The sequence below is a fragment of the Ascaphus truei genome, chromosome 3 (assembly GCF_040206685.1).
Source record: "Ascaphus truei isolate aAscTru1 chromosome 3, aAscTru1.hap1, whole genome shotgun sequence".
Taxonomy (NCBI): Eukaryota; Metazoa; Chordata; class Amphibia; order Anura; family Ascaphidae; genus Ascaphus; species Ascaphus truei.
In genome coordinates this window covers 98,203,572-98,215,812 of record NC_134485.1, presented here as the reverse complement: position 1 = coordinate 98,215,812, position 12,241 = coordinate 98,203,572, and the positions used below count along the sequence as shown (strand labels likewise).

The 12,241-nt window shown below is 45.9% G+C and overlaps 1 protein-coding gene across 2 annotated transcripts in view; it reads right to left on the bottom strand.

Annotated features, from left to right (window-relative positions):
- The window catches only part of PRKX (protein kinase cAMP-dependent X-linked catalytic subunit), a 155,567-nt gene that overhangs the window by 27,064 nt on the left and 116,262 nt on the right, over positions 1-12,241 (bottom strand). Inside the window, exon 4 of one of the 2 annotated variants that reach the window (XM_075594571.1) lies at positions 3,747-3,866. The exons of the other annotated variant lie outside the window; for it this stretch is intronic. Coding sequence (XP_075450686.1) covers positions 3,747-3,866 — 120 coding nt within the window. The remainder of the gene's footprint in view (positions 1-3,746; positions 3,867-12,241) is intronic. 2 annotated transcript variants of the gene reach the window in all.

Genomic DNA, 12,241 nt, shown 5'->3' with positions numbered 1-12,241 from the left:
TACACACATACACTTGCTCCCATACACTTGCTCCCATACACACATACATACACTTGCTGCCATACACATGCTGCCATACACACATACATACACTTGCTGCCATACACACATACATACACTGGCGACACACTTTATTCGAGCTCGGCTTAGTCCCACGAATTCGGGTATACCCGGGTGTATTGAGGTTTGTGACTGTTTTTCTGCCCGAGTGCATTGAGGTATTTTCCAGGCAGGGATTGAAGCATTTTATTCCCCCTGGCTGCAATACTGCACAGTATATATATATATACTGCATTACAATTCATGAATTTATGCCATCTGGTAGACACGCGAAGCATTGCAGCCTATTAAATCCTAATCATTATCATTTAACAGATCAGCCGCCCGTCAGCCAGGCATCAACCCAGGCTGGGAAGGCAAACGCAACGGGGCTTGTCAGAGGTGAGGAGCGGCGCATTCCAGGTATCTGCCAGGTACATACTGGGTATTTGCTCGAATAAAGTGTGTCGGTGCAGTACACTTGCTGCCATACACTTGCTCCCATACACACATACACTTGCTCCCATACACTTGCTTCCATACACACATACATACACTTGCTCACACACACATGCACACACACACATGCACACACACACACACACACATGCACACACACACGCACACACACACACACACACACACACACACACACACACACACACACACACACACACACACACACACACACACACACACACGGGGGGAAGGAAAGGCCGCGACCAGCACCACCACCACGCTCCTCCCCCCACCCACCCGCGCCCATCTCCCGCTCGTGGCGGGGGGGCAGGCCGACCCCCCCATACCTTACGCGGGCATATTGGAAGCTTTGGGGAGGCAGGGTGGGTGGGAGGCACGTGGCGAGGTGTCCCCCAGGGGACAGGTCCGCCCCGCAGTGGCCGCCACTATCCTGCTCTCCTCGCCGGCATGTCTTCACAATGCGCGGCCAAGCAGATTTGCAGACTGCTTCTTCCCCCCAGCCCGCGGCGGCATAAAGCTAGCAGGCGGGGAGGCGGCAGGGTAGGTGGGAGTCATGTGGTGAGGGCCGAGGCCGCCCCCCCCCCCCCCGCACGCAAACCGGGCTGCAGCAGTGGGGACCTCCCGCCCCGGGCAGCGATCGGTGGATCAAGGGAGAAGGGGACAGGAGCAGGGGACAGGAGGAGGGGAAGGGGATAGGAGCAGGGGAATGGGACAGGAGGAGGGGAAGGGGACAGGAGCAGGGGACAGGTGCAGGGGACGGGAGCAGGGGACAGGGAGAAGGGGAATGGGACAGGGGAGCTGCCACGGTGGTGAGTATGGAGCCCTGTGGGGACCAGGGGGATCGCAGGGAAGGAGCAGAGGGGCCGCAGCATGGCGTGTACTTACTTTTGATGTCCGGGCAGAAAGAATGGCCGCTCGTTGGGGGCGGGCTCATATAGAGCCTGGCCGCGTGCCCACAAAGCCTGGGAGCGCGCGCCAATCAGAAGTCAAGTAGGGAGTTTATTTATTTATTTTTCAGCGCGAGCAGGGAAAATTTGAGCGCGAACGGGGGAAATTTAAAAAAAAACACACGTGTGCTGCTTGGGCCAATATTTACACGCCCGGGGGTTAAATCCACCCGCCCCGGGTGAGTAAATGTATAGGATTGTCGAACACTGTATATATATATATATAATGGAAATATTACTGTGTTCTCATTTGCATGTCTTGGACAGGTCTGAAACCCTAAACCCTGCTTCTCACCATTATCACCCAGCATACAGTGCTTCCATTGCAGCAAGGGATTCTGGGAAATGACATGCAAATGAGCACACAGTACCACCTTTGGCTTCAAAACCACATGACATGGTCCCCTATAAGCTTATGCTTGCTGCATTGCACAGCTTTTGAGCATAGCCTGGGTTAAGATGCATAGCCAGTAAACCTACCCACAGACAGCTGTTTCAACCTTAATGGGTTTCATCCGTGTGAGGTTGGTAATACTGGGTTTGCAAAATGAAGCTTGGGATAGGTTTCACCACACTTAGTTAATATATTAGTAATATACCGGGTACCCAGTAATTAAACAGAACGGCCATATTTTTACTAACCGGACCCGACCTAGGGTGCTGGAACCCGGTGCCGGGTACTTCAGCAGAAGAAGAGGACAGCAGCTGACCGCAGAAGAAGAGAAGGAGGACGTCAGCCAGCAGAGGACGAATACGGGCGGTGGTGTGAGAGAAGGATGGCAGCCTCCAGAGGACGACAGCAGCCGGCGGCGGAGGAATAAGATGACAGTAGCCTGTAGAGGACAGCAGCAGTGGAGGGTGAGAAGGACGACAGCAGGTGGCGGAGGGAGAAGAGGACCATGTGAGCAGGAGCAGAATGGCACAGGAGGACAGCCAAGGAGGAACTGCGCTGTAGCAGTGGCAGTGGCTCCCGGCTGCTGTTGTCTCCTAGCTGTTGTCATCCCCTGCAGGCTTCCTTCTTCTTCCCCTTTCTGCCACCGGCTGCTGTCCTCCTTAGCTCAATTCCCTTATAACGCTATGCTTCGGGTCCAAAGAATCACATCGCGTTATAAACGGATCGCTTTAGAAATAATGTACTATTGTATGCATTGTATAATAAAGTATTTAAGATACTAATAATCGTGTTGTAAAGTATTCATAAATACAAAAATTGGGAGCCACGCTTGCATCGCGTTATAAGCGGATTTGCGTTGTAAAGGATCACGTTAATACGGGGGAGAGCTGTACTAATTTCCTTATGATTAATCATAGAAGAACAACCCATAACACATCATTTTGAGGGATATGTCTATGTAAGGAATCGGGGAACATGTCCTTTGCGACGTGTTCCCTCCTTACCTAGTGCTGCTGCTGCCACTGCTCCACTCTCCGTTCATGCGCGAAACCCCACTCTGATTACAGAGCGTGCGCGCATCCGCAGCTCTTTAGCCCCTGCCACGGAGCTTGGCTCCGCCCACCAGATGCGCTGCGCTACTCTCACATGTGGTGCGCGCACGTGACGACGTGCAATGATCCCCAGCTGCGTGTCAAGCATCATCTGTGCCTCTTGTTTCCTGCAGCCTATCCCAGCTTCCGCTGGGGCCGCGCCCCCGCTCCACCCCCTGTCTGTCTGCCTACATATACCCTGCTCCTGCTCTCAGTCAGGGCTCAGCATAATTCGGTGTAGCCTCGCTGCTTCCTACAGTTGTGCCTTGCCTTGTTACAGTCTTGTCTTTCAGATTAACCTTTAACGACCCAGCTTGTAAGTGAACCTCTCTGGATATTGACCTCGGCTTACCCTCGACTACGGCGACTTCTCCAATCCCTGATCACGGCTAACAGACCTGGACTATTCTACCATCTATATCCCAGACCATCGCTAACCGACTTCTACAATTCTACTCTCTCCATTCCCAGGACCTGCAAGTATACCGATTAACCCTCTCTCTCCAATACAGACCCGGCAATGCTAGACAATCCGCCTTCCAGGCACGCTTCCGCTGCTGTGGGTGTGTGGCTTTGTACCTTCCCACCTCAGTACCGGGGTCTTGCCTTGTTTGTGGGTAGCGCGAACGTTACAGTCTACAATATGATTAAGCATATGTATAACTTTATTGATTTAAAATGCAATGGATTTCATGGTAGGCTTACTGTAATTCAAAACATAATTTTTTCCATCTACTGTATGTAATGCAAATGCAACATGCTTACATTTAAGTTTAGGGGGGGGGGGGAACTTACCCAGATAGCATTTCAAATATCAGAATCCCTAGTGCCCACCAGTCTACTGCTCTTCCATGGCCTTTACTCTGTATTACTTCTGGTGCAAGGTATTCAGGCGTCCCACAGAGTGTCCATGTCCTAGAAAGACAGAAACACAAAACAAACTGGGAGAAATCCTCAGCATACTGTATGTTTTCAGGCAAAAGCCATGTAGTGCAAAGGAACAGATGTTCTGCATACATAGATTAAGAAAAAAAAACCTCAAACATTTTCTCTACTTCTGTTTGATTTTTCAATGTTATGACACGAGTGTCTAAATTAATTTATGGAACAATATGACTGAATGCAGTTATATACAGAACAGTCATTGTCAGTGCAGGCATAAAATATTTTTCTATATGTGTGCCCTCTATTATGACTTATCTGAGCTATTGCAACTTGTCTACGATTAGTTTAAAGGTGCAATTCCATGTCAAGCCAAACTGAACTAAAGACTTAAAAAAAAAAAAAAGAGTACGTTTCATAGGATAAAATGAGGTGCCATAGATATTTACAGTGCTAGGAGACCTCCACCACTTACATGTCATGTGGTCGCTCATGGAGTTGTCAGCCTGATCGGACCCTAAATAGAAGTGCCCATCATCACCTGGTATGTCATTACGGGCCTATGCATGCCAAGGCCCATTTTGTGCCATGCATGTCAAGAGGGCACGTTAAAGGTTTAAAAAACATATCTCTTAACAAGTAATTATTTTGGAAAGTTTATCCTTGAAATGTTTGTAAACATTTTGATGATTTACTTTACTACCCTTATCTCTATCCTACCTTGCCCTTGCCCTGTCCCTATATTTATTGCTAGTAAAAATGCAAGAAAAAGCAGCACTCCAGGAACTTAAAGAAGCAATATCAGCTTTATTACATCTCCAACGTTTCGGTGCAACACCTTGAGAAAGGTTCATTGTGTTGAACGGAAACGCTAGAGATGTAATAAAGCTGATACCGCTTCTTCAAGTTCCCGGAGTGCCACTTTTCCTTGCAGTTGGACATTGGGGATTCTTCGCTTTGAGCTAAGTACTTGCAGGTATTTCTTTGATTATGAGTGCAAAAGCATTTTCATTGCCGTTTATTGTTAGTCAACCAGAGAGCATGCATATTTTTCATTAATTTATCATCGGCATGGAGCAAACATGTTCCATGTTTCAAGCACTGCTCTGGGTTTGAAAAAACGATTTAAAATACTATTTGATATAGAGAAGCCAGCGGTCATGCTCTGAAGCTGGAGGGTGGGAGAATAACTCCCGTAAAGGGATAAAATAGGTTGGGGAAAAAATATACTGTTATGGCTGTCAGTGAGCAACTCTCGTTCTGCATCTAAACCAGGTAGCCACACACCAGGTTTTTCCAATCAGGAGTATAAGAAGTCTTGATGTATAGTTCCGAACAGGCTTTATTCTGTCATACACAATTAATAATTAGCACAGACAGCTCAGGCAGCATGAAAAAGAGATAAAAGAGACTTCAGCACACATTTGGCTCAATCCTTCAGAAGATTTACCTAGCAACAAGTTACATCTATGATCTAATATCCTTTTGAACCATTGACATTCTGCAAAACAACCATTACATATAATTACGTATGTCACATGCCTTCATTTTTTTCACTTATAATACTTATAATACTTTATCAGCAAAAATGTATATTTTTTAGATGTAGATACTATAGTTACATTATCTCATTGCCAATAGCTTATGTAGTCTATGTCCATCTGGCATCTTGAGTAAAGCTTTTCCTCTAATTTTTGCAGAAGTAAATGCAAATCTTGCAAAAATGTAATGCAACCTGTAGCCTTAACCCTATTATAGTTTGATTGAATCTGTATCAAATTATATTGTTCATATTGTTTCATTTCTTGTTTATTAGTAGCCTATATGCGAATATGTTATCCGTTAGCCCTATATCTAGGTGTACATATACCTATTGCTGTTGATAAGGCTTCGGCCCCAGTATTTAGTGCTGCACACGCGCCGGGCGACCTCGCGGCGTGTGCACAGATAAAAGCCACGATTGGCGGAGAGCGATCGGTAGGGGAGCGATGGGATGCACGGGGACATGATGGTGTGGGAGGGGGGGCGCAGCCATGACAGGGCATACCTGCCCTTCCACTGGCTGCCCGCCGATCACGTGATCGCGTTGTGGCATGGGAAGACAACATTCTTGTCTTCCCTTCAAGCATACGCATCATCGCGCTTTGTGCGCCCACACATACACGGCCACTGGGTCCTGCCCCATAGAGGGCTGTGCTGTGTGGTGTGCACGCCATAGCGTGCGCCACAGCGGTCACCGGTGACCTGGTCTAAGATAAAACGATTACACAAATTATAATGGTCGTATCGGTTTTCTATTAGAATGTTTTAGTGCTTCATTTTTATTTCCCCCAATGAGAAGTAAGGGGTCTGAGATATTGCTTTTTTAAGATAACAATGGTATTTATTGATGTACCAACATAAAGAAAGTGAAGATAGAATTTGCTTTGATGCATTGCTCTATTTTCTGTTTGTGCCAAATGTTAGAAAGGTTGCCATATTACGCACATTTTTGGTAAGAAATATTTAAGCCAATTCACTCTGGGCAATTTTTGGGGTCGCAAATGGAACTAAATATTACACACATCGTGTTTCATATATCTCGCATGTCAAATAACTCCTCCTGCAAGCTGACATTTAGTTGGAATAAACAGTTTGACACATTGATGCAGAGACGTAGGATGAAAATGACATAATTTGTGTACATTTTGCTTAAAATTTGCCTTGATAAATCTCCACCATTGATTGCAACATATTAGGTCAAAGATTATTGGTATTGCGAGCATATCAATTTATTAGAACGGAACAAAAACAAATATTATCCAAACTATCATGAGAGTTTTCTTATATTTCGCAAAACTTTGAAACCTAAATCATATGTGCCTTTAAAATATGTGTAGCCCCGGGGTTATTTTTCCCTCTTTGACCCTCTCTGTAGCGTGGCGAGCGATTGCGGGTGCTGCCGGAGCCAGCGACGGACCCGCCGGGAGAACGCGAGGGTGGGGGCTAGTGCAGGGAGCTGTGCGCTGTTCCCTGATGCGGCCGGTTGCCGGGGACGCGAGCGGCCAGTTGTTAGGGCCGCGATCGCGTTGCCGAGGTCCCGGCGGCTCGGGGAACAGGATAGTTCGCGCATGCGCAGGGACAAGCAGGAGCAGAGAAGGCCCCAGAGAAGTCGCGCGAGGGCAAGGAAAAGGTTGCGGCGGCCATTAGGCGTTCACGCATGCGCAGGGCAAGTGCGCACGCGGCCCCAATGCACAGACAGCCCCCTGGGAACTACAACTCCCAGGAGGCATAGGGAGACAGGCACCAGGTGCCTGATAGGAGCCAATAGGGCTGGAGGATTCCCAGACAGCCCGATTGATACATTTCGTGGGCTTAGTGTCATGTCAGTCAGGCTGAGGAGCAGGAAGGGGAAGGAAGGGTGCAGGGAGCAAGAGAGCAAATGCTATCTTCTTAAATAATTATATTTTGATGGAATTGGGCTGTTATGGGGTATTTTTAATTATTATTATTGTCTATTTGTATATCATTCACAATACACTATTTGTATAGCGCCAACATATTGCACAGCGCAGTACAATGGAGTTACATATAAATAAGGACAAACATGCACAAACAGATACAAAAGGTAATGAGGACCATGCTCGTGAGATCTTACAATCTGGAGGGAATGATGGACAATATTGAAACAAAAAGGTAAAGAGGCTCCTCATTGTAGGACGGAGTATACTTCAAGTTGGCATATGGCCCAGCTGGATAGCTCATCACATTCAAGTTTGAGCGTGAGGATGCTAGGCAGTGTTAGAAAGTGTGGAGATTGGCCCAGCCACACAGTTGGTCCCAGTGGGGTTGGTGGGAAGGTTAATTGGATGTTAGAGGTATTCCAGATAGGCTACCTTAAATAGGCGACTTTTCAGGGAGTTTTTAAATGTCTGGAGGCTGGGGGAGAGTCTGATGGTGCATGGTAGGGAATTCCAGAGATAGGGGGCAGCACGGGAGAAGTCTTATAGGCGGGATTAACAGAAGGTAATAAGGCAGGAGAAAATGCGGGTGTTGTGGGCAGAACATATGGGGTGTTTCGGGATATATTTGGAGATGAGGCCTGAGATGTAAGGGGGGCAGTGTCATTGAGAGCTTTGCAAGTCATACAGTAGCAAGGGTTTTAAATTTGATTCTAGAGGATACAGGAAGCAAGAGAATGGGATTTGCATAGAGCAGCAGAAGTGGAGCGGTGAGTGAGGTAGACGAGTCTGTCAGCAGCATTTTGGATGCATTGAAGTTGGGATAGGCAGACTAGGGGAAAGACAACTAGGAGAAGTTTGTAGTAGTCAGATGGGACAAGTGAATGAATTGGGATTTTAATTGTATCATGAGAAAAAGGGCTATGTTGGCAAAATTTTGGAGGTGGTGATGTGAGAGCTTTGTGAGGGACTGATGGCGAGAGAGTGAAAGATGACCCCTAGACAGCAGACTTGAGGTGTTGATGAGTATGTGGTATTATTGACAGTGAAGTAAAGTTTGGGTGTAGGAGTGGCAGTAGAAGAGGGAAAGAGTATTAGTTCTGTTTTGGACACTTTAGGCTTCAGATAATGGTGGGACATTATGGAGGAGATTGCCAAGAGAGAGTTGGTGACATGGGGCACAGTATTTAAGTCGATTTCACTTACCGTAGGTGGGCACTTTTTCGTTTTTTCCAAACTTAACTAAGGATCATCCAACCCTCTTAAAACTTGAAATCTACCTGTTATTAAGCATATGCAAATCTATGATTTCCTGACACTTACTGGAAATAAAATTAGCACTTGGCAACTTTTTGTAGGCCAGCCAAAATAAAATAGAGAATGGAGTTCCGTGTATACTGCACTAGTTCCTGGTAGTAACACTGACATGGTGACATCTTTAAAGGTCAAAGCACTTAACAAAAACATATATAAGGAGCAACATGATCGTAAACCAGCTACACATACAACATGTTCAATATGCCCTTATTTCATACTGAAAGCAGTTAGTCTGTGCATTCATTACTCTGCAGACTTCCCTTGTTTGCCTATATTCAGTTTGCTTCCTCAGTACCAGTGATGTCAGCAAATGAAAACCCAGCGAGGCAGCTTCAGAGGCGAGTAGGGGAAAGGATTTTCTCTAAGCACAATGTATGGTCTGTACAAAGTCTGCAGTCTGCAGGGAAATCATCTGATCCTCAAAGGTCTGCCGTGTTTATGCTCTGTTGCTGAGGAAGATCCCTCATATAACACCTTATAATTGTCTTTAGCACTTCAGTTTTCTGCAGTACATTGCCATGTAATTTTAACATTACCAGTGTATTAATGGTAGTGCAACTACCACTGCATTTGCACCCCCCAAGAATTGGTATCTCACTAACAGAGGCCCCATGCTCTTCCTCACAGCAACAAAACTGATTGCCGGGGGACAGAGCGGGCCTGTGTAGAATAGCAGCCCTCTGCATCAACATCGCAGCGTCTTGTGATGCTGCAACATCATAGTGACGCGACATCACTTGGTGACAACTTGCTATCATGTGACACTGTGACGTCATAGCATCACATGACATTGCGACGTTGATGGGAGGGGGGGATGGTGGCTGGTAAAAACAATACCCCCCAATCAGAACTTCTGATTGCACCCCTGATAAACGGACACAGAGACATTCCAAAAAACTGTGATAATAAAGTACTGTTCGACACTATTGGGTTAACACTGACAAACAACCAAACAAATCCAAACCTTTAGGATGCTGGTAGCCTGGAAACTTGATGACAAAGCACTTCCACTGAAGATCGAGTAACAGACTCATTCAGCAATACTGTAAATGAGGTACAGTATGCTGCTAAAGTGATGCAGCATTTTATTCCAGGTCCACTCAATTACATTTTACAGGGGCCCACTTAATAACAAACGAAGACATAGATTCACTAAGCTCCAATAAGGGGAAAAGATATGTTAACACTAAAAATATATGCGTTATTTTTACAGGGTAATCATGTCAGATTTTACTACATGACACGGTGGGTGGGCTAAAATAGTAAAAAAAAAAAAAACAGGAACTCGACAGAATTTTTAAGAGCTACAGTGTATATGGTGAGGAGTGACTGTCACTGCACTTCTCCCCCCTCCCAACGGTGTGTCCTATTTTTAAAAATAAATAAATTACTGGACTGCTGTTGAGGTGTCACCAATAATGCTAAAGAAAAAGAAAAAAAAGTTGGACAGTTGAATTTCTTAGGAGCCTTTGGAATGAGAATTGTTTGAGAATCAAGTGTTTTCTTTATCCTTATACCATCCTAGCCTTATTAGAGAACTGATAACATTAAGGGGAGGTGGCGAGGGTGGACTCACACAAAACGGATTAGCCAGAGGAAAACAAAAACTCCTCCCAAGTCTAACTTTAAGAAATAAATGAAATCAGTTACCTAGCTGAGATGTCTTAAACATGTCACTGGAGTTAGTTCACTAATTAGGACCACTAGGAGGGTTTACCCCTTTAAACAGGGATGGAAAAAACCCAGGCACTCGGTGCCAAAAATCCCTGGCACTTGTACTGTGCACAGTGGTGACTTACCTTATTGACAGCTCAAGTCCCCACTGTGCAGCTCAGTGAGGGAGCAGGAGGGCAGGAGATAGGACAGCAGGATGCTTCGACCGCCTGAGAATTGGGGGTGGGACTAAATGTCAGCCTGTGGGTGGAGCTAATTGAAGGAGGTGAGCTAGTAAGAGTCCTTCCTGCTCTCAATGCACACTAGGATGGGGGAGGAGTGTCTGTATGAATGAGAGAATGAGTGTGTGTCATTATGAGAGAGAAATTGTGTGTGTGTGTGTCTGTATGAGAGAGAAAAAGAGGGAGTTTGTGTATCTGTGTCAGCATGTCTGTGTGAGTGTGTATGTTAGTGTATCACAGATACACACTGACACACACAGTGACACAGAGCTGTCAACAGGTGGGGAGGGGCAGAAGAGTAGACAACACCCTCCCTCCACACACCCCCCTAACAAAAGTACAGTGAGTACTTGCTTACTGACGTCCTGGTTTACGACAGATGCCTTATCCAACGCCGCATAATGCAGTCCGCTGGACTCGCTTATCCAACGGTCGCCACAGCCAATCTAAGCAATCTAAGCTGTCCCCCCCCCCCCCTTTCATTTTCTATTACAGGTGGTTTGAGGCAGAAACTGGACCCTGTTCATTTCAGTTCCGGGGACCCCGTGTTTCTGAAGATACACACGTCAGAAGGGGGTGCCAGTATCTCAACAGTTTTCAGCTTCTTCGTCACATGGGCCAATAGGAAAAGGAACCTCATGACGTCACAGTTTCCTATTGGCCTGCATGGGAGCTTTGAAAATCAGACATATAGGGAATCCTTGAGGATTACCGGCATCCCCTATTATAATATAAATTTAAAAAAAAAAACATCTTGGATTGCCTCTTTAAAGGATCAAGCCAAAGCCCACTTGGTATTAATGGCTAGGTAACGCCCTGTAGATTACTATTTGAAAACAATGATTTTTTTTATGACCATATTAGTACTACTTGTGTATTTTGCACCCTCCCTCCTCACCTCCCTCAACCAACTGCTTGACCTGCCTCATCCCAGTCAACATCCCCTCCCATACCATATTGATCGACAGCAGAGCAATTGAATAATGCACTGAACAGATAGTGTAGGCAATGTTATTTCTTGTCGTGAAAGTACATAAACAGGATTTTGTGAAATAAATTGTTCATTTTTAATTAAACAAAAAAAAAAGAACTAATGTTTAGGACTTTTAGAGGGTGTAGGATCATTCCATTGCTGAGTTGGCCGCTACAATTTCTGCCATGTTCGTGCCCCTATTTGTGGTGATAGGGGTAAAGATCACACTTGAAGGCCTGGTTGTGCTGCTATTACTCAAACGTGTTGTTGCTGTTGGTGTTGTATAGTTTTTTCAGTGCTGTACTGCACAATGGAATCAGCAATGCTTTTAACTGCTTCTGCCGACCTTTTACCAGACGTGAATTTTCCATTGGCCAGTCTTCCAATAATCTTATTGTAGACATCGACTACTTTTTCCACCACAATCTGGTTTTCTTCATCTGAGAATTTCATATTCCGAATGTGCTGCTTCTCAAATGTTGGAGCACTGGCTTGCTCTGTATCTGGAGGCTGAAGCTTTGTCTCCACTGGGGCTTCATGCTGTCCTCGGCTCCCTTTGGACTTTTCCCAAGGCTGTCTGGCCTTTCTGCTACCCTCCCCCCTGAACTCACTTCTAGACTCCTCTCCCCACCTCTCTACCTCTCCTCCACTCTTATGCTCCTCCTGATGAATTTCACTCCTACACTTCTACCCACACCCTCCACTATTTTGCTCCTTCTGATGCCCTACACTACTTGCTTCTACCCATGCCCTTAACTGATACATACGCCTACGCTTCTCTGC